This window comes from Eschrichtius robustus, chromosome 13 (assembly GCF_028021215.1).
Source record: "Eschrichtius robustus isolate mEscRob2 chromosome 13, mEscRob2.pri, whole genome shotgun sequence".
In the NCBI taxonomy this organism is placed as follows: Eukaryota; Metazoa; Chordata; class Mammalia; order Artiodactyla; family Eschrichtiidae; genus Eschrichtius; species Eschrichtius robustus.
In genome coordinates, this window is record NC_090836.1 from 106,413,562 (window position 1) to 106,441,406 (window position 27,845).

At 60.6% G+C, this 27,845-nt stretch overlaps 2 protein-coding genes across 12 annotated transcripts; both read right to left on the reverse strand.

Moving 5' to 3' along the window:
* Positions 1–47: 47 nt before the first annotated feature.
* Positions 48–21,591, reverse strand: TUBGCP6 (tubulin gamma complex component 6). Of its 6 annotated transcripts, none has more exons than XM_068561855.1 (25): positions 20,554–21,591; positions 19,523–19,686; positions 15,901–16,111; positions 10,378–10,551; positions 9,248–9,369; positions 8,406–8,484; positions 8,185–8,294; positions 7,931–8,022; positions 7,696–7,835; positions 6,512–6,661; positions 5,898–5,979; positions 5,725–5,813; positions 5,530–5,645; positions 4,194–4,332; positions 3,809–3,880; positions 2,392–3,616; positions 2,166–2,224; positions 1,826–1,961; positions 1,577–1,745; positions 1,347–1,488; positions 1,048–1,242; positions 837–969; positions 545–758; positions 273–472; positions 48–193 (listed from the first exon to the last, which is right to left on the reverse strand). In XM_068561855.1, the coding sequence occupies exons 1-25, from the start codon at positions 21,292–21,294 to the stop codon at positions 102–104; spliced, it is 5,046 nt and encodes a 1,681-aa protein (XP_068417956.1). In that variant the 5' UTR covers positions 21,295–21,591; the 3' UTR covers positions 48–101. The 6 variants fall into 6 exon arrangements, 5 of the variants coding, with proteins under 5 accessions (XP_068417956.1, XP_068417955.1, XP_068417954.1 ...); XM_068561854.1 differs by having other exon boundaries at positions 837–891; positions 6,512–6,676; XM_068561853.1 differs by having other exon boundaries at positions 6,512–6,676.
* A 93-nt stretch (positions 21,592–21,684) lies between these two features.
* On the reverse strand, positions 21,685–27,203 carry HDAC10 (histone deacetylase 10). Of its 6 annotated transcripts, none has more exons than XM_068561858.1 (19): positions 27,016–27,203; positions 26,802–26,936; positions 26,477–26,573; positions 26,149–26,246; positions 25,945–26,049; positions 25,714–25,782; positions 25,406–25,532; positions 25,162–25,227; positions 24,935–24,994; positions 24,768–24,857; positions 24,523–24,629; positions 24,375–24,442; positions 24,050–24,281; positions 23,810–23,894; positions 23,322–23,413; positions 23,123–23,179; positions 22,768–22,846; positions 22,384–22,566; positions 21,685–22,297 (listed from the first exon to the last, which is right to left on the reverse strand). In XM_068561858.1, exons 1-19 carry the CDS (start codon positions 27,072–27,074, stop codon positions 22,109–22,111), a joined length of 1,998 nt encoding a protein of 665 aa, XP_068417959.1. In that variant the 5' UTR covers positions 27,075–27,203; the 3' UTR covers positions 21,685–22,108. The 6 variants fall into 6 exon arrangements, 5 of the variants coding, with proteins under 5 accessions (XP_068417959.1, XP_068417958.1, XP_068417962.1 ...); XM_068561857.1 differs by having other exon boundaries at positions 24,014–24,281; XR_011076072.1 differs by having other exon boundaries at positions 22,276–22,297; positions 22,384–22,510; positions 24,014–24,281.
* Between the last annotated feature and the right edge of the window lie 642 nt (positions 27,204–27,845).

The following is a 27,845-nucleotide window of genomic DNA, read 5'->3' on the forward strand; positions in this document are numbered from 1 at the left end:
TTGTTCTGCCCCCGCCCCCGCCCCCGCCCGGTAGAGAGAGGCACGAGTGGGGTGGGCAGCACCTTTATTCCAGCCCAGGCACCCGCCACGCCACACAGGCCTCAGGCGTCCTGGTAGTAGTTGTTGAAGTTGATGCGTAGCAGGAAGTCCTCCAGGTGGGGCTGGTAGCCGCGGTTCACCAGCTTGCTCACCACTGGAGGGAGGGGGGTCCGTGAGCAGCTCAGCCCCGCCCCCGCCCCACCTGCCCCTGCCCGGCCCAGGGGAGGGGTCACCTTTGAAGAGGAAGTGGGAGTAGTACTTGAAGGTGCTGTAGGACTGCTGCATGAGGGCGAAGCTGGGGTGCTCGGGGCCGCGGGGGCCGCTGGCCGGGCCCCAGGGCTGGGAGATGAGCTGGCTGCGGAACTTGAGGACCAGGCTGAAGATGCTGTGGATGATGTTCATGACGGGCGCCGCCTTCTCTGTCAGCAGGCCCCTGGGGGAGCGAGGCGGGGGCTGTGGTGAGCGCGCCCGACCCGGGGGACACGGCCCCGGCCCCGCGCCTCACCTGAAGACAGCCTTGTGCAGGTACTCGGCATGGGCACGCTGGATCTCCTCTAGGTCGCCCACCGAGGCCAGCCTGGCCTGAAACTCACACCAGGTGACATGCAGGATCTGGTTGGCGATGTAGCCCTGGATGACCTTCACAAAGTGCTGCATCTCGTGCTTGAACAGCTGCAGCTGGCGGAACTGCACCGAGCCGGCCGCGTGGCTCGCCCGTGCTGCGGGGGGGATGGGGTGGAGGGGGTGTTGAGCTACAGCCACGGGCTGAGGGGACACCGGGGCCCTGCGAGGCTCACCTGTGCGCTTGAGGTGGAAGCAGACATCCTTGAGTGTCCACATCATGAGCTTCAACTGCAACAGGAAGGAGAAAATGCCGCTGTACCTACTCAAGCAGCCCTCGGTGACCACGATGTTGAGGGGCCAGTCAACCTGCCAGGGAAGCCGACTTAGCACGCCCTGCGTCCCGGGACCGTCCCCCGCCCATCTGCACAAGGGGGCCCTACTCACCTTGTACCTGAGCTCCAGGCAGCTCAGCACGTCCGGGGCATTGGGGGCAAACGTCTCGGGCAGGAACTTGAGGGCGAAGGAGAGGTTGGCGGCGTGCGGGGTGTCGCCGTGCAGGCTGTACTGCAGGGCCTTGCTCAGCACGGAGTTGAGCACCAGTGGGCTGAGGAGCTCCCCAGGCGTCTGTCCCGCCCCGAGCTGCAGCAGGGCACGGGTGTCCCAAGGTGTCCCGAGGCCTCCGGACCCCCTCCCGCAGCCCCACCTGTGCAGCCCCACCTGTGCTCGCCCCACCCGGGGCTCACCTTCTCAAAGAGCAGGTCGCTGAGGGACTGCGCAAACTCCCCGTCCTCCATCAGCAGGAAGTGCCGCAGCGCCTCGAAGTGCGCCCCGAGGTGCAGCTCCACGAAGAAGTAGTCAACCGCGGCCTTGTTCACCAGGGAGACGCTGGCAGGAGGGGCCTGGCGTCACTGGCCGGCAAGGCAGGGAGGGCCGGGCAGGAGGGCCGGGCGGGGCGGGCCGGGCGGGCACTCACTGGGCAGCCAGCGGGGCCGTGATGGAGTGCTTCATGAGCACGGGCAGTGGCAGCAGCTCGCTCAGCTGCACCGCGCTCTCGTCCGCGTCTGACTGGGCCCCGGGGTCCTCGGGGAGGGCGAAAGCTCGGGGAAGCCCGTGGTGCAGGAGGCGGGCGACGGGAGGCTCTGCTGCAGGGGTGACACGGACCACGGTCCCGCACCAGGGACACGCCGGCCAGGCTCCCTCCCACCACGGCCAGCCCACTCACACATGGCCTCGTAGCTGTCCGGGTACTGCTCCAGGCAATACTGCCCCGCCAGGCCCGCCAAGTAGGCCTGCTCCCTGTCCCAGCGCTGGGCCGCCTCCTCGCCAGGGCCTGGGCTGCTCCGGCTGTCCATGCCCTCCTGAGACAACCCAGCCTCAAGGAACCCGCCTGTTCCCCTCGTGTGGAAGAGGATGGACGGGGCGGGGGGAATCCCCCACGTGCTACCCAGTCCCAGGACGGAGCCCTCACTGCCCACGACAGGCCAGGTGGGGGCAGCGGGCCCACCAGCAGCACACGCTCCCCCGACTCCCGATCCCCAACCCCTGACCACGTCTGCCCTGACCTGTGAGCTCGGAGGGCCACTTGGAGAGAGATCCTGGGAGTCCCCACTCGCCCCCGGGCCTGAGCGAAACAAACGGGGTAGGAGGGGGCATCAGGGCCCAGCACCTGCCGCACGGCAGCGCCCCACCAAGTCCCCAGGGCAGCCAGCTTCTCACCCGCCCTCCCCCCGCCCCCCTGGGCTCACAGACACCCCCCCGTCACAGGACAGCCCTGGGGGCCCCACTGACCTGGCTCCTCAGGGATACCATCTTCCAGAGCAGCGGGTGCAGCCTCCGCAGACAGCAAGACCTGCAGGCCGCTCTCCTCCCCACGGCCAGAGCCAGGTCCAGCCACTTGCGCACCGGAGCCGCCTGAGGCCATCTCTGCAGGCAGCCGTGGCTCCTGTTCCCGGGCAGGGCTCTGGGCTCCCAAGCTGAGGCCTGACTGGGACCCATGGTCAGGGGGCGCCCAGGGGGGCCCAGGCACGTTGGGCTCGGCTTCCCCTGAGAGCACCCCCAGCATCACACTGGACTGAGACACGTGTCCGTGGACATTCCACCGTGGCCGGGAGGGGGCCACATCCCACACGTTCTCCCCCACCCTGATGCTGGCATCAGACACGTGTCCGTGGACGTTCCACCGTGGCCGGGAGGGGGCCACATCCCACACGTTCTCCCCCACCCTGATGCTGGCATCAGACACGTGTCCGTGGACGTTCCACCGTGGCCGGGAGGGGGCCACATCCCACACGTTCTCCCCCACCCTGATGCTGGCATCAGACACGTGTCCGTGGACGTTCCACCGTGGCCGGGAGAGAGCCATTCCAGAAGCATAACCCTCTGTGGGAACACCAGGCTCTGCCACTTGCCCACAGAGCTGCCCCGTGGCCTGGCTGCTCTCCTCCTGGCGGGAGGGGTGCTGGGGGGGGTGCGCGTGAGGCAGAGCCACCCGCCCATCTGGGACACACGTGCCCGGCTGCACGTGAGTGTCCTCCCGCAGCTGCTGCCCCTCACTGCCCAAGCTGCCTCCTGCAGTCTGGAGGGCCCCTGGGGAAGCTGGGGCGGCCACAGCCGGCCTCAGGATGGTTCTGAAATCGTACTCCTGTGGCCCGGAGGGCCCCGTGTCCGCTACTGCGGACGGAGCCAGGGGAGGCAGGTCCGAGCCGATGGTCTGCAGCGCCTTGTCCAGGACGGGGGCCACGCTGGTGAGCACAGGCTGCTCAGCCCCCTGGGCCGCGGGCAGGAAGTCTTGGATGCTGAGGCCCACAGAGAACGGCCCCGGCTCCTCCGCCTGCTCTGAGGGCGGGCCTGCGCCTGGCCCTGAGCCGCAGGCCCCCGCTGCTGGAGACTCGAGGGGCTGCAGCGTCAGCACGCTCTGCCTGTCGGGGCCGTCCCGGGCAGCCTCGTGCTGCTCCTCACACCCAGAATCGCAGCTGCCGCCTCCGTCTGGAAGCTCAGGGCCCAGAAAGGAAGCCTGCAACACAAGTGCGCGTTGATCCCTCCCATTATCTGGCTCTGTCCCCCAAGTTCAGTTCTGCAACCAGCACCAAAACCCACGCTAGGGGGGCAGTGGGGACACAGGCCAGGCACGGGGCAGCCAGCTCCGAGCCCCACCCTACATGTCCTGGATCCTGCCCCGGCCCCTCGCCCGGGAGCGGGCACTCACCTGGGAGCGGGCACCCGGGAGGACGGCCAGCGGCTCCAGGGGCTTCCCCTCAGCCATGTCTTCCAGCAGCTCCTGAAATTCAACCAGCAGGATGTGCGGCGGCAGCCGTGGGGGTGGAAGCCACAGCCCCACGGCCCGTGCCTGTCGGGCACCGCGATGCGGCGGGGCTCACGCGGCACTTGGCTCGCAGCCCAGCTGGCGCCCGGCACCACCTGTGTCGTCTGAGGGCAGCACGGCCTCTCCCGGTCACGACCCTTCTGAGCACGTGATGAGAGCCTTACTCATCCTCCTCCAGCGGGCACACAGGAAGGTCTGTGTGCGACCTCAGGGGCTTCTGAGGCCCCGGGGGGCCGGGGAAGAGCTCCCGGGTGAACGGCAGCGCTACCTGAACGCGTCTCTGATCTTCCAAGAGAAACCGAAGCCGAGCGCCGGCCAATCTGTGCCTCCGGACCGTCCACAGCGCCTTCCGCTCCCGCCGAGCTGCCTCTGCGGACAGCTGGCTGTAACGATCCACCAGCGCCTGCCTGGAGCCACCGACAGGGGACCGGTCACCACGGGCACCCCACCGTCCAGCCAGTGCCCCGTGGGCTGGATGCTCTCCGTGGCAGAGGCCCCCGATGGGCAGGCCACACGCCCAGCGCCTTCCCCGGCCAGGCAGCTGCTGCCGCAACACCTGCAGGGGCCTCGCTGGGCAGGTCTTTCTGGCCCCCAGACGAGGAGCCCCCAGCGGGCAGGCCCAGTGAATTCACTCTGCTGAGTGAACACCAGAATGAGCGCCTGCACAGCCTGGGGCAGAGGGACTGGCGAGGGGCCGGGGGCTGCCCAGGCCCTCTAGGAGGTAAGGCCTCACTTCCTCAGCCGCATAAAAGGCAACTTCCCGTTCCGCTGAAGCAAACCCCAGAGAACTGATTGTTAATGCAAAAGGGTACACAGGGTGCAGTGTAAACATTTTATTTGCTTAATTCAAAGCTGGCCTGGCATGTCAACACCCAACGATTTTGATCCTCTCGCCATCAGGAAACTGGTTTCAAACCTGGACCGGCCATTTTTAATTCGGTTGCCACAGGCCAGGGACACGGCCTCTACACCTAGTTTCCTCCCCGTGTAAACAGGTGAATAACATCTACTCACATGCACACACACACACGTGTGTACACACAAGACAGCACGGAGGCACGTGCACTCATCACTTGCTGGCTCCGTCACAGCTCCATAAACCGTCCCCAAGGTCAGGACAACTGAGACCCCGAGACGATGAGTAGGAAGGGACAGCCCCTCCCACAAAGGGCCCCCCTTCGAGATGCCAGCTCTGCTGCCAGCTTATGGGAAATGCAGGGGAGGGCGGGACAAGCTGACGGCACAGCAAGAGACAGACTCTCAGGTACTGTGCTGGAGAAATTCCTGTCTCTCTGTCAAGCTGCTAACAGGTTTAAGAATAAATTAGAAGAACAGGAGCTGTTTAACTTAAAAGAAACAAAGAGACAGAGAGGCGACAGGAACACAGTGTGTGGACTGATCCTGAATCCCAATCCACACAAACCGACCGCAAGAAGACATTCTGAGTTCAGACCACTACTCTTCCAACCTGAACGTACACCTGAAAGGTTTCAAAATAAAAGGTAAAGGGCCATCACAGAGATCAAATGAGCCACGGTGTCCCCGCAGTGCCCTCGTCCCAGGGAGGCCGACCCGGAGTGGCCACTGCGCCCGCGGCCGCCTACCTGGCCTTCCTCTCCAGCTGCTCCTCCAGGGCCTTCAGCCTCCTCTGCCGGTCCCGGAGCTCGCGGGCGTAGCTGAAGTCATCATCCAGCTCCTCCTGCCTGGCCACCCGGCGGCGCTGCACAACACCCCCCGGCGGCCCCAGTGGTGAGGCCGACTTCCCGAGCCTGTGCCACCCCTAGGCCAACCCCACTCACCTCCCGGTCCTTCACAAACTGCTCCTTCAGCCTCTGAAACTGCTCTCGCTTCTGGGCATCCAAGGCCATCCGCTCAGACAGCTGCCGATCTGCGACGAGAGAGTAAGGGGCACGTTATGAGCAGCCCCAGCAGGCAGCCCCCCGACACAGAGGGGGACCCGAGCCACACGCACCGCTGAGCGCGCTCAGGACCCTGGACGCAGCTTCCCGGGCCTGGACAATTAATTCTTGTTTTGCAATTTCCATTCGTAATTCCTGAAAAAGACCACCAGTGATTGATGCATCTAATCCTCCCTCCCGTGCCCCTGGGACGGCCTGGGAGAGGGGTCCGCTCAGACCCCGGGTGGGCTCCGGGGGCACGGTGCCCGCCCCACACAGTGGTGAGGCTGGTTCCCAGGCAGTCGACACACTCTCCCAGAGCAATCTGGGGCCAAGGCCCCAGGCCTGTATGCCCACCCTGAAGGGGACGGGCTTCCCTGCAGGGACGGAGGGCCAGGCCAGGGCGCTCCAGTGGGGTATACAGCCTCCTGCACCTCCAGCGCTCCCCGCCACCCCACCACTTGTTCTCTAGGGTCTGCCCGGCCCACATCTCCCCGCTGCCCACCAGGTGCCAGGCCAGGAAGGACTTTCCATCAAACCCCTCCCCAGTCCACAGGAGGCGCACAGCTTGGGCCCCAGTACCCCTGCCCCTCCTGAGCAGGAGGGGAGCCCACTGTCCAGCCCACCCTGGGAGGAGAGAGGAGCGGGAGGCGCAAGGCCAGGCCCGTGGCCCAAGGTGCCCCCTCACCTTCTCCTCCTTGCTGATGGAGCTGTGGCGCGCCACCCTCTCCATCCGGCCCACGTAGATGGCACAGTCCTTCTCGATGTCCTTCAGCTCCTCGAGGGAGAATATCACCGAGATGCGAGGGACGGGGACATCGGAGCAGCAGAGGTAATGCTGCCGAGGGAGGACCTGCCATGAGCCCAGAGGCACTCAGACCCACACCCCTCTCTGCCTCCGTTTCTGGCGACCCACGCGGACAGCCTGCTTCCCCGGAGACGCTGCACTCCTCACTGACATCCTCCACGGCTCCGGGACGTCACAGGCTGGGTGGGCTTCCGCCCAGGCCAAGGCTGCCCTGTGGCAGAAGCCAGGTCTGGCTCCCACAAGTAACACTTCAGAAGAAGCCGCCAAGAGCCGGACACACCCACACGCACTTCCTAAGGTCAGCTCAGACGGGACTGCCCCAGCCGCCAGCCCTCTCCCCAGGGCCCAGCCCACCATGTAGTCCCGCCCTCCCCAGAGCCCCACCTCCCCGCAGCCAACCTCTAGGCTGCTCCTGGGGGCTCACCAATATGGGTCTCCTCCCCTGCATGGGCCGCTCCCACCCAGCCCTGAGCCTGTCCTGGCCGCTCCAGTCTGGTCTCAGCCCTGCACTCAGCCAGCTGCTGGCTGCTGCCCCCTGATCCGGCCTGCACCCGGCGCTTCCACTGCCAGGAACCCCCAGGTCCACACACCTGGCCAGCCTGCTCAGACATCAGACAGCGCCTCCAGGCAGAGGCTGCCGGTCCACACCCCACCAGGTGACCACTGCCACCTGGCCATCTTCCACAGAGCCTCAGCCGCATGGAGCACAGCCAAGCCCTGTGACCCCTGCCCACGACTCCCTGGGTCCACCTTCCTGGCGACGCAGCCCACCCCTGTCCTGCCGGGGCAGCTTCTAATGCGGAGGGCGGGGGGAGGAGCCCACTGCCTCCTTGGCCTCTGAAATGCCCTCAGCTCTCCTCCCGTCTGTGAACAAGTGCCCAGAAACTCAACTGAAGCTGAGCTCGTGAAACTCTCAAGGGAAACTGAGGGAGAGGTCACCACGACCCCTGGTCCAACACAGCTGACCCAGAGCTCAGGACAGATGGCCAGGCCTCAGGGGGCCGGGGCTGGCAGGCGACAGGCGGGCAGCGTGCTGCAGGTGGCGCGCGCCAGCCCCTCCTCACCCGGGGGCAGCAGAGCTTCAGCAGGTTGATGGTCTTCCCGCAGACGTACACGTCGTGGGCAACGTGCCTCAGGAACACGGGGACGCAGTCCTCCACCTCTTTGGAGATGAGCACGTAGCCGTGGGTCCAGTAAAACTTATCTACGTGCGGGACGGGACAGCCGGGTCTGCGTCCCACCACGGCCCTGACCCGCCTGAGGGTGTGGGGTCCCAGCCGGCAGCCGGCCACCACCTACCTCTGAAGCCCAAGTACTCATGGTTCACCTGGATCATGAACTCGCCGTAAACGTCTCTGAAGACCCCACTGTACACCCAGTCGTGGATGAACCTGCCAGGGCGGGTGGGCCAGTGGTGAGGCGGGTGGCACCCACGGGGGTAGAGAGCTGCGCCCCGGAGCCCACAGTCCGAACCCCCCATCCCGCCCTCCCCGCGCCGCCCCGATCTCTGATCCCCGCGCCGAGCAGGCACCCCGAGCCCGTGCGGCCCCCACCGCGTGTAGGGCTCGCAGCTGGTCTTCAGCAGGGACAGCAGGACCGGGTAGTGTTCGTTGCTGCAGTTATCCAGGGCCTCCTGGTACAGGTAGGAGAGCAGCCTCACCCCCTGCGGGCGGCAAGGCGAGGGCTCAGCGCACACGGCACAGGCAGCAGGCGGGGAGCCCTGCCCGTCCCCTGGCACCGGCCAGGCCCACACCCAGCAGGAACCCAGACTCACAGTGGGGAACGCAGCCCCGGGCGCTCTGCCCCCAGCGCCCAGGAGTCCAGTGCCGACACCGCAGAGCTCAGCCAGGTACCTGGACACACAGGCCGGTGAGACCAGGTGAGCAGAACACGTCCCAGGCCCTCCTCTGCCTGTCCAGATGGTCTGGCTTTAAAACCACCTGCACCTCAAGGACCTCAGGTGTGAGCCTCCTGCCGGGCCCCTCCCAGGGCACCCCACGCATCTCCACCTCCTTCCCAGGTCTGGCCAAGACTGAATTCCCCTGAGTCCACCACCCTTCCCCAAACCTGCCACTCTCCCGCCTCCCCCAGGCTGCCACCTCCTCTGCCCTGGATGGCTGCCAAGTCCCCCTCGGGGCCCTCGCCCCCGACACCCCGCTTCAGGCCGTGCTCCACACAGCAGCGCGGCCCCCGACAGCACCCTCCAGACGCCCCCAGGCTCCCATCTCCAGCCCCGGGACCTCCACACTCTTTCCCCTCTGCCTGCAAGAACTCCTCTCCCACTGAACCCCTCAGCCCGCCCCAGCCCCCCACTCTGCCTTCTCCAGGTGGCACCTGCCAGCGGGCCTCGGCCTGGCGTTTACTAACTGGCTCCTGGGTGCCAGGGGCCGGGTCTGTCTGTAGGCACCCTGTGTGCCTGTCAGGCAGGAGCCCCCGATCCTGGGCAGGGCCCGCGTGGTGGGCTGCCAACAGACAGCACCCAGCACCTCGTGAACTCAGCTGGGTCAAGGGGCTGTCCAGACGCCCGCCAGGAGGGCTGTTTTCATGGCTGCCCACCACCCAGCAAGCCCCACACCTGCCCCTGTCCAGCTACCAGGCTGCCGTGCTGAGGCTCACCTGAGCTGCCGGCCCAGTTTCTTGAAGAGAAAGCCGATGGTGAGGAGGCTCAGGGTGGGCGGGGTGGAGAGCACACAAGCCCGGTAGTACTGCAGGTACCTCCTCAGGCCGCTGGTGAAGGCCTGCGGGGCAGGGGGCAGGGGGCAGGGGGCTGGGAGGAGGGCAGCCGGGCGCTGGGGCACTGCCACCAAGCTCAGAACCGGAGCGCGAGCCGGTGCAGGCAAAAGGCAGGGCTTCCACCCCCAGCCCTGGGGCTCCGTGCTCCAAGGAACGGGCATCTGTGGGTCACGTGCAGACACCCAGCCTGACCGGGAGCCCGAGGCCACTGCAAATCCTGTCCCCGCAGCCAGGGCCAGCTGCACCGGGAAATCGGACCCTGCGGATCCCAAGCAGCTGGGCTCTGCGCACAGACGCCAGCCCTCAGAGGGTCTCTGGCTGCTCAGATCACTGGGGTCTCGAGGACACACGTGTCCTGGGCAGCACCACAGCAGCACGGCCCCAGCTCAGCTCACGCCGTTCCAGGAGGTCTGCGTGGAACACTCCAGAACAAATGTCAGGCACCCACCAGCAAGGAGACGGCCGTCCCGCCCTCACACCCCAGAGAGCCGACACAGCAGTCCTGTCTTGGTTTCCTTCCGCCCTCCCAGCCCCGTGGGACCCGTCCTAGAACCTGAGCCTCATCACGTCACCCCGGCAACCCGGCCGCGGTGCCCGCGCCCTTCTCTCAGTCTGGATGCCCCTCCCACGCAGCTGCCCCCGCTGTCCTGGGGGCTGTGGCCCGCGAATGGGCCAAAGACAAGGCTTTCAAGAGGACCTGGTTCAGCCCCACGCCAGGGACCCAGTGGGGAACAGGCAGCATGGGCCCCCCACACACCCCCTGGCCTGCCCCCGGGGCCCCCAGCACTGGCCACACCTGCCTCACACTCTCTCGTGCCCCAACACGTCTGCCCCAGGCTTCCAGTGAAGTGACGGGCCAGGTAAGGCGTAATCGCCGGCCACCCCACTCCTGACGGGTAACTGACGGGTTTTGGACGTCACCGAGGAGAACACTGTTTGTGCTCAGAGGCCCTGGTGCGGGACCTGCGGACGGCTCTCAGGCACGCCTGCAGCAGCGTGAGGCGGGGCCGTACCTGGAACACGAGGCCCTCGCTGCACGAGGCGTCCAGCACAGGCTGCAGAGAGAAGTGGCTCAGGCGCGCGTAGTGGGTCCCGCACTCGGCCACCTCCGAGAGGAGGCCGCTGACGCTCTCGGGGGACGCTCCTGAGACGTGGACGCCCTGCTTCACCGTGAAGGCCGGAGCTGGCTGCACAGGACAGAGGGGAGGTCGCTGGGGCCGGGTATCCAGAGCCCCACGTGGTGCTGCATCCCATTCCAGCCCTGCACCCAACCACAGCGCTGCCCACAGCGCCCCCAAGACCAGGTGCCCCGACCCAGACACACACAGGAGAGGGCGCAGGAGGCAGAAGGCCTTCCAAGCTACCTGAGGAGGGCACACAAACACCTGCTTGGGGCTGAGGCTGTAAGAAAGTGCTTGCCGTTAGATCTGGCAATTTAACTCCCAGGCACCTGTCCCAAGGAAATAATGGAAAAGGCACACAAATATCTGCCATGGCATGCTCCCCACAATATGGCTGACAACCGCAGAGCACGGAAACGACCTAAGAGAGGGCTGACTGCAACCAAACTCGTGGGATGCAGTGAAAGCAGTGTGAACAGGAAAACGTACAGCTGCAGGTACCTGCATTAACAAGAAGGCGGTCTCAAATAAATACCCACACCGTACACCTTAATGAAGCAGACAAAGAGCAGATGAAACCCAAAGCTAACAGAAGAAGAGAAACAATAAAAAAGGGAATAGAGGGGCTTCCCTGGTGGTGCAGTGGTTAAGAATCAGCCTGCCAGTGCAGGGGACACGCGTCGAGCTCTGGTCCGGGAAGATCCCACGTGCTGTGGAGCTACTGAGCCTGCGCACCACAAATACCGTGCTCCGCAACGAGAGAAGCCACCGCAGTAAGAAGCCCACGCACCACAACGAAGAGTAGCCCCCGATCGCCACAACTAGAGGAAGCCTGCACACAGCAACGAAGACCCAACGCGGCCTTAAATTAATTAATTGATTGATTGATTGATTGAAGAAAAAAAATAGGCTGGGACCAGCACAACACCTCCCAACAAGTTAAGATGGTAACTGTTAACGTCATGTGAATTTTATAATTTAAAGAAAATAAAATCAACAAAAACCCAAAAATGAAAAGTCCAACACCATATGGCTTCACTGGTAAATCCTACCAAACAATTAAAGAACTACCACCAGTTATTCTTAAACTCTTCCAAAAATTAAAGAGGAGGGAACACTTCCTAATTCTAAGAGGCCAGTATTGCCCTGATGCCAAAGCAAGATAAAGACATTACAAGGAAAAGACTACAGGCCAACATCCCTTATGAACACAGGTGCAAAAATCCTTGATAAAACATTAACAAACTGAATCTATCAGCATGTTAAAGGATCATACACCATGACCACGTGGGTTTTATCTCAGGAATGCAAGGGTAGTTCAACATACAAAAATCAACGTAGGGACTTCCCTAGTGGTGCAGTGGTTAAGAATCCCCCTGCCAATGCAGGGGACACAGGTTTGATCCCTGGTCCGGGAAGATCCCACATGCTGCAGAGCAATTAAGCCCATGCGCCATAACTACTGAGCCTGCACTCTAGAGCCCGCGAGCCACAACTACTGAGCCCGCATGTCACAACTACTGAAGCCTGCGTGCCTAGAGCCCATGCTCCGCAGCAAGAGAAGCCACTGCAATGAGAAGCACGCGCACCGCAATGAAGAGTAGCCCCCGGCTTTCCACAGCTAGAGAAAGCCCACACACAGCAATGAAGACCCAAGGTAGCCAAAAATAAATAAATGAATAAATTTATTTTTAAAAAATCAATGTAATACACCACATTAATAGAACGAAGGAAAAAATTATATATGATCATCTCAGCTGATGCAAAAAAAACTGACAAAACTCAATACTTTTTCATGATAAGAACACTCAGTAAACTAGGAAAAGAATGGAACTTTCTCAACAGGATAAAGGTCACGTGTGAAAAACCCACAACTCCCATGACACTCAGTGGTGAAAGACTGAAAGCTTTTCCCCTAGGATAAGGAACAAGGCAAGGATGCCTGTTTCACCACTTCTGTTCAACATAATACTGGAAGTCCCAGCCAGAGCAATTAGGTAAGAAGAAGAAAATTTAATATCCATATTGGAAAGGAAGAAGAAAATTATCTGTCTGCAGATGACATGATCTTATACACAGAAAACACTAAAGAATCTACAAAACACCTGTTAGAACTAATAAACGAATTCAGCAAAGTTCCAGGATATGAAATCAACATACAAAAATCAGTTGTATTTCTATACACTTGCAACGAACAATCCAAAAAAAGGAAACTAAGAAAACAATTCCATTTACAAATGTAATATAAGAATAAAATACTTAAGAGATAAATTTAACTGAGAAGGCAAAAGACTTGTTACAGTGAAAACTAGAAAACATTGCTGAAAGAAATTAAAGACCTAAATAAATGCGAAGACATCCGATGTTCATGGACTGGAATGTCTAATAATGTTAGGATAATAATACACCCAGGGAATTCCCTGGCTGTCCAGTGGTTAAGACTCAGCACTTCCACTGCAGGGGGCACGGGTTCAATCCCTGGTCAGGGAACTAAGATCCCACATGCTGTGCGGTGTGGCCAAAAAATAATAATAATAATAATACACCCAAATCGATCTATGGATTCAATGCAATCCCTATCAATATCCCAATGGTGTTTTTACCAGAAATAGGAAAAACCATCTTAAAATTCATAGTGGTATTGCAAGGGACCCTGAATAACCACAACAATCTTAAAAAAAACTCACACCTCCCAAGGTCAAAACTTCCTACAAAGTTACAGTAATCAAAACAGTGTACAACTTGGGGAGTTCCCTGCTACCTTAGTGGTTAGGACTCGGCACTTTCACTGCCATGGGCCGGGTTCAATCCCTGGTCAGGGAACTGAGATCCCACAAGCTGCGCGGCACGGCACCCCAAAAAAACAAAACAGTGTAGTACTGACATTAGGACAGACATGAAGACCAGTGGAACAGAACACAGTCCAAAAATAAACACTCACATATATGGTCAATTAATGCATAAGGATATCAAGACCATACAATGGGGAAAGAACAGTCTTTTCAACAAATGGTGCTCAGTAAACAGAACATCCACGTGCAAAAGATTTGAGTTGGGCCCTCCCCCTGCACCATATACAAAATTAACTCAAAATAGATCAAATATCTAAACTTAAAAGCTAAAACAATAAACTCTTGGAAGGAAACATAGAGACGTTGAATTTGGTGATTTCTTAAATATGACACCAAAGGTACAGGCAACGAAAGAAAGAAAATAAATAAACTGAACTTCATCAAAATTAAAAACTTCTGTACTTCAAAGGATACTATCAAAAGAGTGAAAAAACAACCTACAGAATGGGAGAAAATATTTGCAAATCATATATCTGATAAGGGATTAATATCCAGAATGTATGTAGAACTCCTACAACTCAACGGCCCAATTCAAAAATGGGCAAAGGACATGTGAGAACACAGTAAGAAGGCAACTGTCTGAAAGCCAAGGAGAAAGGCCTCAGGAGAAACTAATTCTGCAAGCACCTTAACCTTGTACCTCCAGCATCCAAAACTATGGGAAAATACATTTCCGTTCTCTAAACCACCCCCCCAAAAAAAAAAAAGGCAAAGGACTAGAATAAACATTTCTTCAAAAAAGATATACCCGTGAAAAATTGCTCAGGACTTCCCTGGTGGGGCAGTGGTTAAGAATCCGCCTGCCAATGCAGGGGACATGGGTTGGAGCCCTGGTCCAGGAAGATCCCACAGGCCACAGAGCAAAGAAGCCCGTGCGCCACAACTACTGAGTCTGTGTGCCACAACTACTGAAGCCCGTGCGCCTAGAGCCCATGCTCCACAACAAAAGAAGCCACCGCAACGAGAAACCCGTGCATCGCAACGAAGAGTAGCCCCGCTCGCCGCAACTAGAGAAGGCCTGCGCACAGCAACGAAGACCCAACGCAGCCAAGACTTAATTAATTAATTAATTAAAAACAAAAAGGGAAAAAAATCTTAAAAAAAATAAACGCTCAGCATCATTAGTCATGATGGAAATGCAAATCTAAACTACAATGAGATACCACTTCACACCCACTGGGATGGCTATTATTTACCAAAAAAGGGGTGGGGGGATAACAAGTATTGGTAAGGATGCAGAAAAACTGGAACCCCAGGACACTGCTGGAGCGAGTGTAAAAGGGTGCAGCCATGGTGGAAAATAATCTGTTGGTTCCTCAGCAAGTTAAACATAGAATTACTGTATGACCCAGCAATTCCACTCCTAGGAATATATCCAAATGAACTAAAAGCCGGGACTCAAACAGATTCTTGTGCACCCATGTTCACACAGCACTATTCACAATAGCCAAAAGGTGAAATCCACACAAGTGTCCATCAACTTGATTAATGGATAGCAAAATGTGGTCTATATATGCATGGAATACTTTTCAGCCTTAAAAAAGGAAGGAAATTCTGACACTGGTTACAACATGAATGAACTTTGAGAACATTATGCTGAATGAAATAAGTCAGACACAAAAGGACAAACACTGTATGATTCCATTCATATGAGGAAAATCAGAGAGACAGGAAGTAGAAAGGTGGGTGCCATGGGCTGGGGGAGGGGGAAATGGGGAGTCAGTGTTTAACGAGGACAGAGTTTCAGTTTGGGAAGATGAAAAATTTTGGAAATAGTGGGATGATTACACAACATAGTGAATGTAATTAACGCTACTGAATAGTACACTTAATAGTGGGTAAGACGGTAAATTTTAAGTTACGTCTGTTTTACCACAATTTAAAAAGGGTAGAGAGGATTGATTCCACTCCATAGAGAAGGACCATTCACACAACAGAACACTATGAGGCCATGAACACGGAGTCTGGAACAGCGTCCCAGAGGGCACCCCAGCGCCAGCACCAGCACCCACACCAGCACCGGGACCGCCTGGAGCCGGCTGGAGCGTGTCTGAGCCAAGCCCAGGATGTGCTTCTAGCACACGCTCCACCTGAGAACAGCCCTGGGAAGTACACTGAAGACAGAGACCGGGCACAGGACAAAAGAAGCAGTTGCAGAACAACACATACAAAAGGCTTCATTCTCGTAAACATATCTTTTGTTCAGTAAACACCCAGCAAGAGGCAAAGGCTGGATAAAGTGCAACGACTGCCCAGCTGAGCCAGGCCCCCCGCGGCCAGGAGAGAGCGACAGGGAAGGCTCAGAGGGCCCCCCAACCCCGGCACTTCTCGAGGATCTGCGGAAACGGGTACATTTCTCTTCTTTCACTGATGGCAAGAAACATCTTTTATTCAGTTCTTAAAAGGATGTTAATAAATTAATACTTTTTAGAACTGAAACGAGAAGACGATCACCAGGCAAGAGGCCAAGTCGGCTTCCCGACCACACGCCACCCTGGACTCTGTGGCCGCTGCCCCCCCGTCCCCCAGCGCCCAGGTGTGTCGCGTGTGAGCGTGTCCTTACCTGGCAGAGGGAAAACGTGGCGGACACGACCCCAATCAGGATGTTGAGCGCGTCCTTCACCAGCTCGCACTCCTTCACCAGGACGGGCTGCGGGGCCTGCAGGAGGCCCCCGCCCAGCACCTGCAGCCCCGCTTGGCAGAGCCGGCAGGACCTGTCGAAGGCGGCCCTTCCGGCCTCGGTGAGGTAGGGCTCCTCTCGGTGGCCAGGCGGGCTGTGCGGGACAGAGGGGGGCAGCGAGCGGACGTGAACAGAAGGCGGGACAAACAGCGGTTCAAGAGCATAAAACGTCTAAGACCAGGTGTGACTCCCCACGGCCCCAGCCCCCCAGCAGCGTGCGGCAGGCAGTCAGACAGCACCGCGCAGAAAGGGTCCAGAAGCAGCAGCAAATGCCCGCACCGCCCAGCGCCTCCGGGCACACGGCGGTCCTCCGGCTGACCACTCGCTCGCCATGGCCTCTACGTGGGAAACAACACCCAAGCTCGGAGCAGAACATTAACAACAGCGCACGTGTCCATCGCCAGAGGAGTGGATAAAGACGTGATCCGTCCACACGAGGGAACTGTTATCCAGCCTTAAAAAGAAAGGAAATTCTGACACAACGTGTCAGATACTACAACATGGAGGAACGCTGAGGGCGTGATGCTAAGTGATACAAGCCAGTCACGAGAGAACAAGTACTGAGTGACCCCGCTCCTGTGGGGTCCCTGAAGTAGTCACACCACAGAGACAGAAAGGAGAAGCGTGGGGGCCAGAGGCTGGGGGAGGGGGAGTGAGTGTGTAATGGGGACAGAGTCTCAGTTTGGGAGGATGAAAAAGTTCTGGAGACGGATGGTGGTGATGGTCACACCACATGAATGTCCTTAATGCCACTGAACCGTACACTTAAAAAGGGTTAAGATGTTAAATTTTATGTTATGGGCATTTTATCACCCTCCCCCCAGAAGAGCACATAGAACGTACAGAGCAAAAAGTCTCCTGCAATTCCAGGAGAAATCAGGGGGGCTGGGTCTCACAGAGCGTGGCTCTGGGCACACGTCCACCCCTGAGGTCTTTGCCTATGGGGGTCCTGTAGGAAGTTCAGGAACTACCAGTGTCTGCCCAGCCCAGTCACACTGTTCAAAAAAGGCCAAAAAGACAGTATCACTTCTTAAACATTCCTTTGGAAACCATCAATCCCTACTGAAAGTATGAAAGAATCGTTTTTTAAAATCCACTGGAAAAAGTAATTTCTTAATAAAAGGAGCCCAGGAAAAATCTCAGAACTTGTTAAAACCAAAAATGCTTTTTAACGAACACTGCACCATAATGCGCTCCTTCCCTCATCGAGCAAGTGTCTGAGAGCAGCGGCCAGAGCAGGACGAGCCCAGTCCTGTCCTCACGGGGCAGGTGCAGGTGCGCAGACACAAGCTACGAGGAGGCGCGACTCACCGCCCAGGACACGGTCCCGGTGGGAAGGCCCTGGGAGCAAGGCCACGCTGGAGCAGCGCCCCTGGCGGAGGGAGCGGCCTGTGTGAAAGCCCAGAGACAGGAAGAGAAAGGGGCCAGGTGCTGGGGGCTCAGTGTGGGGAGGGCGAGGGCAGGGGCCGGCGGTCCACAGTCCAGATGGGGAGGCCGTGAGGCGTGGCAGGGGGAGTGGCGGCGCACCTCTGATCTCCATCCCTGGAAAGTGGTGCTGGCCGAGTGGAGGACAGCTGAGTGGGCAGGAGAAGCGGGCAGGCCAGTCCTGAGTGCCCCGATCAGCAGGTGGGGCCCAGCCGGGCCACGACACCAGCCCACACTCCCTCGGGGCAGGAAGAGCTCGAGGAAAGGAGGAGACTCGGAGCTCCAGGGTCCTTCCGAACGGCCCTCCAGGGGGTCCCCGGGGGGGGGGGTGCATGTGCTGCGGGCGCCATCCCACCGCGCACTTGAGTGCTAGGCTCCTGCCCACTCTTCCAGGGTCAACTCGCGACCACTGTGGCCACACGAGCCTTTCGGTGGCTCAGAGCTGAGGGAGGAGAGTCCGTGAAGGAAAACAAACTCACACCTGTCCCCACAGAGAACCTGGCCTTTAACATCAATGAAACCACTTCCCCAGAAAGGGCGACAGACGCAGAGGACTCCTGGCAGCAGGGAGACCGACGCTGGCTCACAGGCTGAAGCACAGGGGCGGGGGCCCTCTGGGGGTTCTCAAGGCGAGGGCAGAGTTCACAATCCAGGGGCTGCAGGTGGGCAGGGAGCCTCCACTGCCCGCTCGTCAGAGCCCCCGGCAGGAAACCAGCAGGCGGCTGGGATTTCACTGCAACGAGTTCCCAAGATTCTCCAAATGAACCTGAGTGACAGGCCTCAGGGGTTGGGGCACCAGGTTATGATGGAGCAGGCAGTGGAAGAGCCTGGGGGGAGTGAGCTCAGGCCGTGCCCAGCCGCGAGGCGGGCGGGCGTCTCCTGCGGGAGCGCGGGGCACAGGCCAACGCGCTGGCTGCCGTCTTCCTGGAAGGGACACCGCGAGGTACTCCTCACGCTGGAGCTGTGGGGTCAGTTCTGCTTTCGGGGGACACTGAGGAGATTAAGCACATTCAGAAAAAGGGACGAGGATGTTGACCAGCTGAGCAACCATGTCTCCTGAACAGTGACCTGCAAAACTGAGCCTAGAAAAGTGGGAACTGCTAAATGAAATAGCGCTAGCGAAGATTTACAAAAGAAAGTAGTAGCTGCTTGATGGCCAGTGTTTAGACTTGTGAGGGGTGAGCAAACAGCGGAGTGATTAGATTTGCTTTGTACACACAAGACAGGGTGAAGACTTAACAGGAAGTCACAGGGCAGAGAAGCCTCTCAAAGACAAGACAACCACCAAAACCGACGGTGCTTGGGGAAGCAGGAAGCTGGCCCTGCCTGGAGGAATCCACGTGGGGGAAGATGACCACGCCAGGAAAGCTACCCCAGCAGGAGCAGGGCCCACACAGCATCCCGTGCGTGCTCCTCCTTGGGAGACCCTGCAGGAGCCGAGGCTGCACCAGAAGACACTCGGCTCCCTGTGAACCCCACCTCTCTCACTCAGTGCTCCCCAAACTGGCATCCCACAGAAATGCCACAGATGAGATGCAACAAGAGTATCCCATGACCAAACATTTGGGAAATGTGTCCTCTACCCCCGCTCTGGGAGGTTGCGAGATACCAGCACACTACAGACTGAGAGGTCCTGTGTGCAGAGGCCGTGGACGGGAAGAGCACCAATCAGGGAAACACTGCGATGACCGAACTTCTCACCAGAGAGGACCACCCTCAGTCGTTCTAGATGTGAAGAACGTTCCCTCGTCAGCACCCCATGCCCGGCACTGACCACACAGCCTGCCAGGCCGCCCTCAGACACCTCTGACTGGGAGCCACCGTGGCCAGGATGTAACTCAGTTGCCAACTGACCACTCGGACTGCAAAGTGTGATGTGCAGAAGTTACTGGTTCAGTGGCAACCTCCATAGACCCAAGAGCCCTTTCCCCCTGCACTTCTCTCAACCCCTAGGGTGCAGACAACTTGTACACAGCTTGACTGAAACTTCCAAGTTCCGAATCCCAACCACCTGGGCTCTCCGAGTAAAGGCCAGGAGAGGGGGGAGGGCACTGTGCATTTTAAGGCAAAGCTCACGAACCATCCAACTTGCTCCCAGCACCTCCGCTTGCTGGCCTCGTAGGTGAGTACAGCGTCCCACAGGTCAATGTCTGGAGTCACGCCCGGCTCAGACTGGGAATCAGGAGTCAGATTGGATGCTGATTGGAACCCTTCATCTTCCGACTGATCCACGCTCGAAGGGACCTGGAGGCCAAGGGAAAAGGACATTTCACCTGGACGTGGTGTCTAGATTTCACCCGAGTGGGATGACAGTTCCAGGGACGCTTCCATTTACTCTATGGGAAAGACCCGACAGAACGCTTCTTCTATTTTTCTGAAGCACATAAGTAGTACACCATGTTTTCACCCCTAGGGAATCACTTAAGGAATTAAACTAATTCATTACCAATTCTCAATTTCACACAACACAGGCTTGTTGAGGCTCACGAGCCTCAAAATAACTTACAATGACATTTTTCACAAGATGTCTCTGATCTGGAAATCCCATTTTGGGGAACCCAGCATAAAAAAATCATATAGACACAGAAAAACTCACGTCCGCCAAGATGTTTGCTATAGCATTATGATTGAAAACAATCTAAGTGCCTCACAGTAAGGGAATAACTGAACGATGACAGAGCACCCTTTCAGCAAAGCCGCAAAATGCAAAGGCAAACGACAATTTACTTAATAACGGAAAAATCCCACCTTACCGGGAAAAAAGCATATAACACTGCACGAACAGCACGGACAAATGTTTTTTGCCACCTACGGCTAGTGAACACTTGAAACGCAGGCAAGAACCGGATTTATTTCATTTTCATGAACTTGAATTTAAACGTCAACTCGAGAACAGAAGTGACTGAACACTAAATACAAGAGGAAAGCGGCACGTGGCCGGGGGCTGCGCGGGAGGGAGGTGGGGTGGGGGTCCGCACCAGCAGCCCCGCCCCACGGCTCAGCCGCCAGTGCCCCGGACTCCAGCTGTCCTCCCTTTGCCCCGATGGAAGGAAGGTCAAACGAGGCCCTTCCCAAGCCCGGGGAGCCGGAGGCAGGAAGCAAACACTCTACCTTGATGGCCAGTCCGGAGAGGTCTGCGCTGTCCGGCACCGGGGGCAGGTCCAGGCGGACGTCCAGGTCGGCCGTGCGGCTGTGCACCAGGGCTCCGAAGAGCGAGACACGGGTGTCCCTCTCAAACCTGTCCCCGCAGGGGTCGCCATACGAGAAGAGCCCGACGGCGGGCAGGCCGGTGCCCGGCGCCGCCTCCATCACCTGCAGCGTCTTCCGGACCAGGTCCCGACAGAAATACTCCTCTCCGGAGATGAGCGACCGCACGTCCGCCTCCAACCCGCTCAGGTCGGCGCAGTCGTAGCCGCCGTAGGGAACGTCTCTCCCGACGGGCCGGCTGTGCAAGAAGAAGTCCCGCCGGCGCCGCAGCATGCGCGGGGGCCCGCTGCCCGCCAGCCGCACCAGCAGGTCCAGCACGGATCCCAGCTCCGCCAGCGGCCGGCGATGCGCGGCCTCCAGCTCCTCCACCAACTCCTCCAGGCGGTCGGCCTCGGCACCCAGGCCGCTCACTCGCAAGTCGAAGGACAGCATGAGGATCCTGTTTTTCACCGGGAGTCTCGGGAGGCCGGGCTGCAGCTTGCGGGTCTCATCTTGAAAGAGGCTCGTGAACAGAACGTTGTAGGCCACCCTCTTGAGGCTCTGCTTGGCCTTCTTGCGGCTCCCGCGGCGCTGGCCATAGTGAGCCTTCGCGGCCGGCAGGAGGGCCTCGCACAGGTCGTCCACCAGCTGGGGGACGCTGGCCATGCTCCCTCCTCACGCCGGGCCCTCGAGCGCGGCCTGGCTCGCCTTCTCGGGGCCCCGGAGAGGGGACAGCCGGCAGAGGCACCGCCGAGGACGGAGCGTGGGCCAGGCCCACGCGCCCGCTTGCCCGCCGGGTCCCCTCACTCTGGGGACAGCGCGCGGCCCCAGCTCCTGACACCGCGTCACCACCACGCGACCGGCTACACAGCCGGAGCAAGCGCACCGGAACTGCGTCACCCGGGAGGCGGGCGGCCCGCGCGGAGGGGGCGGAGCCTGGAGGCCGCCTACCAAGGGCACTTCCGGCCTGGAGCCTCGTTCCCACGGGTGGGGACACTGGGGCCGTAATCAACTGAGTTAACTAAATCGGGCTCAATAAGGGAGACGGAGTCAGACTTTCGCTTAACCGACGTTTACTGATTGGGCGGGGAGGGAGCGAGGGAGGGGCCATCCGTGCAGAGGCGGGTCGCCGGAGGGGGGAGTCTGCGCTGGGGCGGGGGATACAGGGCCCCTGAACCAGTGTCCCGGGCAGCCCCGTAGCCTAGCCCTCAAGAAAGAGGCCTCGCGCAGAAGTGTGCTGGTGAATGGTTAACAATAGGCTCTTGGGGGACTAGTTGGTGGTGTCTTTTCCGGGGTGTAAATACTCCCACCCTGGCCGATTTCAAGCTACCAGGTCACAGCACTCAAGGAGGAGCTGGGAAGAGGTGCACAACTGCTTGACGCGGCTATGAGCTGGTTCAGGGCAGCACCCCACTCCCCAGGACGTGAGCCCGTCCCGCCACAGAGCTCTAAGGCAGCTGTCGCCCAAGGCCCCAAGCATTCAGCCTGAGCCTGGCCCCCCAGCCTCACTGGCCACCTGCAGCATCTTCCACCGTGGCTCCAGCTGCCCTCTCAGCTGCATCAGGGCCTGCACTTCCTCTGGGGAGGCCATGGAGAAGGGACCCAGGCTAGGGGCTGCCTCTCCATGCAACACCCTGGCCAGGACCACCGCAAGCTGGGGTGTGGATTCCTGAGTCAGCAGCAGAGGTGGAAGCAGTGAGTTGCTGGTTTCTCCTCACCTCCCACCCCACAGCAGGTCCACCCCGCCCAACTCACCTCATCCACAAGGACCAAGACTCGGCCCCCTGCTGGGCCCCGAAGCAGCGCAGCCAGGAGTGCAGCTTGGGGGTCCCGCAGGCCATGGGCGGGCCCCAGCGCCACCAGCACCAGGTCAGGCTGGAAGCTGTAGGCCAGGGGCAGCACCAGGGCCAGGACACAGCTCAGAAACCCTCCAGTCGTCTATGGGAGGGACAGCAGCATAGCCCAACCCCTCATCCAGGGAACACCCCTCCAGCTGGCTCAGGCCACCCCACTTCCCAATCTCAGGTGGGCAGACACACCCACAGTCCCCCCAGGAAGGGCAGGTGAAGGCCAGGGGTCTGGCCCTCATGCCGATGCCAGTGAGCAGCAGCTGCCCTGCCCTGTGACACCACCACTCACCCCTGGCAGTGGCACAGAGACGTGGAACATGGACAGGGCAGCTGCCTCCTTGCCCCCAATATTCAGCCATAGATTCCTCCTTCCAGGGGAGAGCAAGCATATGGATACATGAGCTTGTGTGTGAGATGCCGCCCACTGTCCAGAGCCCGGACAGAAGAAGGACAGCTCAGGGGGCAGGGATGCTAAGACCGCTGACCCTCTGTGCTGGAGACCCTCCTGGCATTGCTCCCAGGGGCCCTTCTGCCAAACTCCAGCTGCGGGACGCCCCACCCACCTGTCACCCCTGGGGATCCAGGGTGATGTGCCCACCCACCTACTTGCAGAACCGGACATACACATGACCTGAGAGTCATACCCATCATCCGTGAGATCTGGGGGCCGATCCAGCTGTCCCACAGCCAGACAAAGCAGCCTGGAGGAAGAGTTGGCTCCTGGATAAGCTGCACTCACCCCGCCTGGAGCCCATTCCCAGAGCCATTGCCACGTGGCCAGCCAGGGCAGGGGGTGCCCATGGGCCCTGCCTCGTAGCCTCAGACCAGCCATGTGAGGCTTACCTCTGGGCTCCGTGGGACAGGCCACACCGAATGGCAACATCCAGGGTGGCAGCTGCAGCAGAGGCTGGGGTGACTGCAATGCCACTGCTCACCTGTGGAGTGGATAACAGGTGTAGAGGGTAACTCCCAAACCACATAAACAGACCCATCTGTCCCTTCTTTTGGCTCGTGTCTACATGGCTGTCACCTGTGCACTCTGAGGTCAAATTGCTCCATTTCCGAAAATAAGATGCATAAAACTATAAATCATCCCCTTCACTTGTCTACCAAAGAGCATTTCGTTGAGGGAACTGAGGTGGGTGTTCCTGAACCCTGTCCCTGGGGGCTGTTTTGGGAAGGGTCCTGGGCACAAGGCACAAGGCAATGCTCATGTCCACATGGTTCTGTACCACCCAGACCTCCCCTAGACAGGCCACCTGTCGCAGGCAGGTCCTGGGCCCTGCCCCTGACTCCATGGCCACCCCCCAGCCCCTCCCCAGTGCCCCTACCTGCCCATCCAGGATCCTGTCCAAGAGGTACAGGACCTTCCCGAGTGCAGTGAGGGCCCTGTCCTGGGCCAGGGCCTCATGTGGCCTGTGGTGGACAAACCAGAAGGACACGAGGACACAAAATGACACACAGACCACAGATGAGTCACACAGGCACACGTGCAGACATGGTCCTGGCCTTCTCCCCAGGCCCACCCTGCCCACCTGGCCCAGGCCTGCGTCTCCTCCTGTGGGGCTGACCTCTCCTCACAGAGGACATCAGAGGGCAGGGCCAGGGCAGCATCTGGCGCAGTCAAGGCAACAGCTGTGCGTACAGGGGGCGTGGGATTGAGGCGCAGCTGGTCCAGGAGGGAGCTCAGGGCAGCCACGTCCTGGGTCGCTGCTGCCTTGAATTCGGGCCCCCCAGGCAGCAGCAGAGGCGAGGGCCTCCCCTCTGGGGAGCGGGGGCTGGGACTCAGTACAGGGGCCACACCTAGGGGGTGATTCAGTGTCACAGCCACTGCATGAGAGCCTGAGGCACCATCCCGAGAGCTTGAGGCACCATCCCGACCCAGGCCACGCTGACCTTGCTGCTGCAGGCTCATCCAGTGAGGGGCCTGGGCTACCCGGACACTCTGGATGGACTCCAGGGCGCTGCGAGGAGAAGCAGGATCAGTGAGGCCGGGCCTCCCACCCCTGGCCCTTCCCACCCTCCTCCATCCTGCCCCTCGCACCTGGCATGCGGCACCATGGGCCCCGACAGGGGCGGGGCAGGGTCGCCCAGCAGCGCTTGCACCATCATGCACACGGACTGCGAGAGTGACTCCAGGTGGTAGCCACCCTGGGATGAGGAGGGGGCAGAGACACGAAGGGCAGGGGTGTCAGGGTCCCAGGCAGGACGCCCTGCCCCACGAGGCAGGACCCCTCCAACCACCTCTCAGCCTCCGGCCCACGCACCCTCCCAGCTCGCCACAATCACCTCCAGCACAGCGCAGACCCGGCCACCAGCCAGCATCTGCAGCAGCTGCGTGAGGTGGGCAAAGCACTCTGGCGTGGCCTGCATCTGCCCCTGCAACCAGAGCCAGGTGTGATGAGGACCTGGCCCCAGGACTCCAGAAGCCCTCCCCAGCCAGGCCAGGCCCTCACCTCGGGATCCCCGATGGCTGAGTCAAATCCCGCGGAGACTAGGACCAGCTCAGGGTTGAACTGCAGGCAGGGCCCGGTGGGGAGAGGCAGAAAAGAAGCTGGAGCTGAGGCGGAGGGGAGGCCCCTCCAGAGAGATCCTCCTCACCCCAGGGGCTCTGTTCCACTCTGGGCACCGCATCGCCCCCACCCCCTGCCACTGAGACCGCCTCCACCCCCCACACGGTCACCTCAAAGGCCACGGGCAGCAGCACATGCAGGAAGGCGGCCACGTAGTCAGCATTTCCCATCCCGACCTGTGGCCAAGGGGCATCAGTGCTGGCCCTGCCAGGGAGGACGGCAGGGTCCTCACCCCTGGGGCCTGGGCTCTGGGGGTGATCCTGGCACGACGCCCTGGGCTTGCACTCGGGGGAGGGGGGAATGTGGGCTGGGGGAGGGGCTCTGGGTGGGGGGCCCGGGGTGAGGGGCAAGCACCTGGTTCCAGGGCAGGTTGACAGTGAAGCCAAGGCCCGGGCCCTGCCCAACTGCGTCTGCATCTGACTCTCGGAGATAGGGCCAGAAGCGCCCGTGCTCATAGCGGTGCCAGGAGAAATAAAGGACACTGCGACAGTCAGCCGGGGCCAGAGGGCAGGCCCCTCAGCCCCAGGGCTCCTTGCAGAAGCCTAACCCCACCCCACCGAGCACACAGCCACGTCTGCTCCCTCAGACTTTCCCAGGCCGAGCTGTGCTCGTCCTGAAAAGTAGGGTCGCAGGGGAGGGTCTTGTCCCCACCCCCAGCTTACCTGGGGTCATCCTCAAAGATATACTGGATGCCCTGGCCATGGTGGACATCCCAGTCAACGATGAGGATCCTGGGGACAGACAGCTCTGGGGTCACTGAGGGCAGGGCCTCCCACCTCCAGGCCAGGAGCCAGGCCCAGGATGGGAAGGAGCTGGGTAGGGTCCCTCAAAGGCCCCCTCCACAGCCTTCCCCTCTGGCCTGGGCCTCACCCTGCAGCCAGACTGGCACAAACCTGTGCAGCCCGTGCTGCCGCTGGGCATGTTTGGCTGCTATGGCCACGTTGTTGAACACGCAGAATCCATTGGCGGCAGCCCTCTGGCTATGGTGCCCAGGAGGCCTGGGGGTGGGAGTGGGGTGTGGGGCATGTCAGGGTCATCCTGTGTCCTCACAGGGCCACCCACAGGTCGGGGCGGCCAGGGGAGGGGGCAGCTCTCACCTCACCAGGGCGAGCCCGTTGCGCACAGCTCCCGCCAGCACTGCATCCACCAGCTGCAGCGCCGCCCCCGCGGCCAGCCGGGCACAGTGGAAGGTACTCTGCCAGGGCAGGGGTGCAGGTAAGCCCCCTGCCCACTACCCCTCACAGGCTCTACCAAGTCCTGTGCCAGGCTGCAGGGCACCAAGCACTGAGCAGAACTGGCCAGGCCAGTCCCGGGTGCCCGCAGCAGCAGCCAGCAGGGCACTGGCACACGGGAACATTGCCCGTGAACAGGCACGAGTACCCGGATGTGTGACTGTGTGGGTGGGTGTGTCCCCAGGGCACGCACCGGGTGGAAGTAGACAGCATCGTACTGTCCAGACAGGGTCTGGAGCTCCCCGGTGCCCAAGGCCTGGGTCCCCTGCAACAGGGCCACATACTCCGGGCTGCAAAGGGGCAGGCAGGCAAGGCAGGGTCACCTGGAGGAGCAGGTGGAGGAGAAACAGGGCCTGGACCCTCAGTGGGACCGCCCCCCTCATTGCTCCCTCACCCACCCATCCAACGGTGAAACTGAGGCTTTGGGGGGAGGCTTGTTTGCCAGGCACCAGCAGGCTGGGGCAGGCCCAGGTCCTGGACCGCGGCTTCAGGGGCAGGAGGCCCGCCCCAAGTCTGACCTGTGCACCAGGCCCAGTTCCGCCTCCGAGGCCTCCCGGGCTGCCAGCCGCAGACACCTTTGCTCCAGGCCACGCTGCTGCAGGCGCTCCAGGGCTGTGGTCAGGCGCTCCGGGCACTCGATCTCGCACTCGGGGCTGAATGGACAGAGAGCTCAGAGTCCAGAGCAGAGCCCCTCCTCATCCCCCGTCTCTGCCTCTGCCAGGTCCCACTTACTCGTCCCAGAGCAGCCGGGCAGCTGTCATGTCCTCGTGGTACACAAGTGCGGTCCCCATGGCCTGACCGTGGTCGCTCTGGGCCACTCAGGGTGGGCAGGACCCAAACACTACCACTCACAGGCAGGTGAGTGCACTGCCCGCCCCCCTTGGCAGCCCCAGGGAGCAGCCCAACGCCTGGAGCACAACCGGGGGCGCGGGCGCGGAGCCCGGACAGGAAGGAGGCCCCAGGCCCGGCTGGCGCCAGAGCTGGGCAGGGGTCGATAGGGTGGCTCGCGGGGCTTGGCTTCCGGCTTCCTCCAACTCGGACCTGGCATGGACCCGCCTCCGGCTGCCCCAAACCCCGCCCCGATGCAGCGGGGCGGGCCGAAGACTGGGCCCCTCGGGGCTCTGCCCACGCCGCCCTTCCCTCCAGCTGCGGCTCCGCCTCCTACTCTCGCCGGAGCTGGGAGAGGGTCGCCGGCCTCGGCGCCCCTGCGTAAGTCGGAGGGGACGGGTGCGAGGACGGAGGGCCAGTGTGCCCAGGCTCCTGCGGACCGTCACGTAGGCCCCACCTGCGTGCTATGAGCCGAGCCACGCGGGTCCGTGCCCCTCCGCCCCAAGCCTCCCCCAGGCCCACCCTGACCCCGCAGGCCACGGGTCAGACGCGTCAGTAGCCCATTGCGCCCAGCGCTGACCGAGGCCCCCCAGCAAGGGCTCAGGGAGGAGCTACGCGGGAAGGAGCGCGAGGCCGAGGGTCCTCAGGGGCAAGGCCACAAGGAGGAGAGAGCCTCGACAGGGGACGGTGGTCGTGGCTTAGCCCGGCCGCAGCGCAGCGCTGCCCCCAAGGCT

Excerpts from the sequence above, each read along its gene's own strand:
- TUBGCP6 (XM_068561851.1), bottom strand. The coding sequence starts at position 21,294 with ATGGCCAGCGTCCCCCAGCTGGTGGACGACCTGTGCGAGGCCCTCCTG. Across the intron at positions 5,814-5,897 it reads GGTCCTGAGCGCGCTCAGCG|ATCGGCAGCTGTCTGAGCGG; the intron begins GTGCGTGTGGCT and ends CTCTCGTCGCAG. Across the intron at positions 5,646-5,724 it reads AGTTTGTGAAGGACCGGGAG|CGCCGCCGGGTGGCCAGGCA; the intron begins GTGAGTGGGGTT and ends GGTGTTGTGCAG.
- HDAC10 (XM_068561857.1), bottom strand. The coding sequence starts at position 27,074 with ATGGGGACCGCACTTGTGTACCACGAGGACATGACAGCTGCCCGGCTG. Across the intron at positions 26,937-27,015 it reads GCCCGGCTGCTCTGGGACGA|CCCCGAGTGCGAGATCGAGT; the intron begins GTAAGTGGGACC and ends CTGTCCATTCAG. Across the intron at positions 24,443-24,522 it reads CCCATGGTGCCGCATGCCAG|CGCCCTGGAGTCCATCCAGA; the intron begins GTGCGAGGGGCA and ends TTCTCCTCGCAG.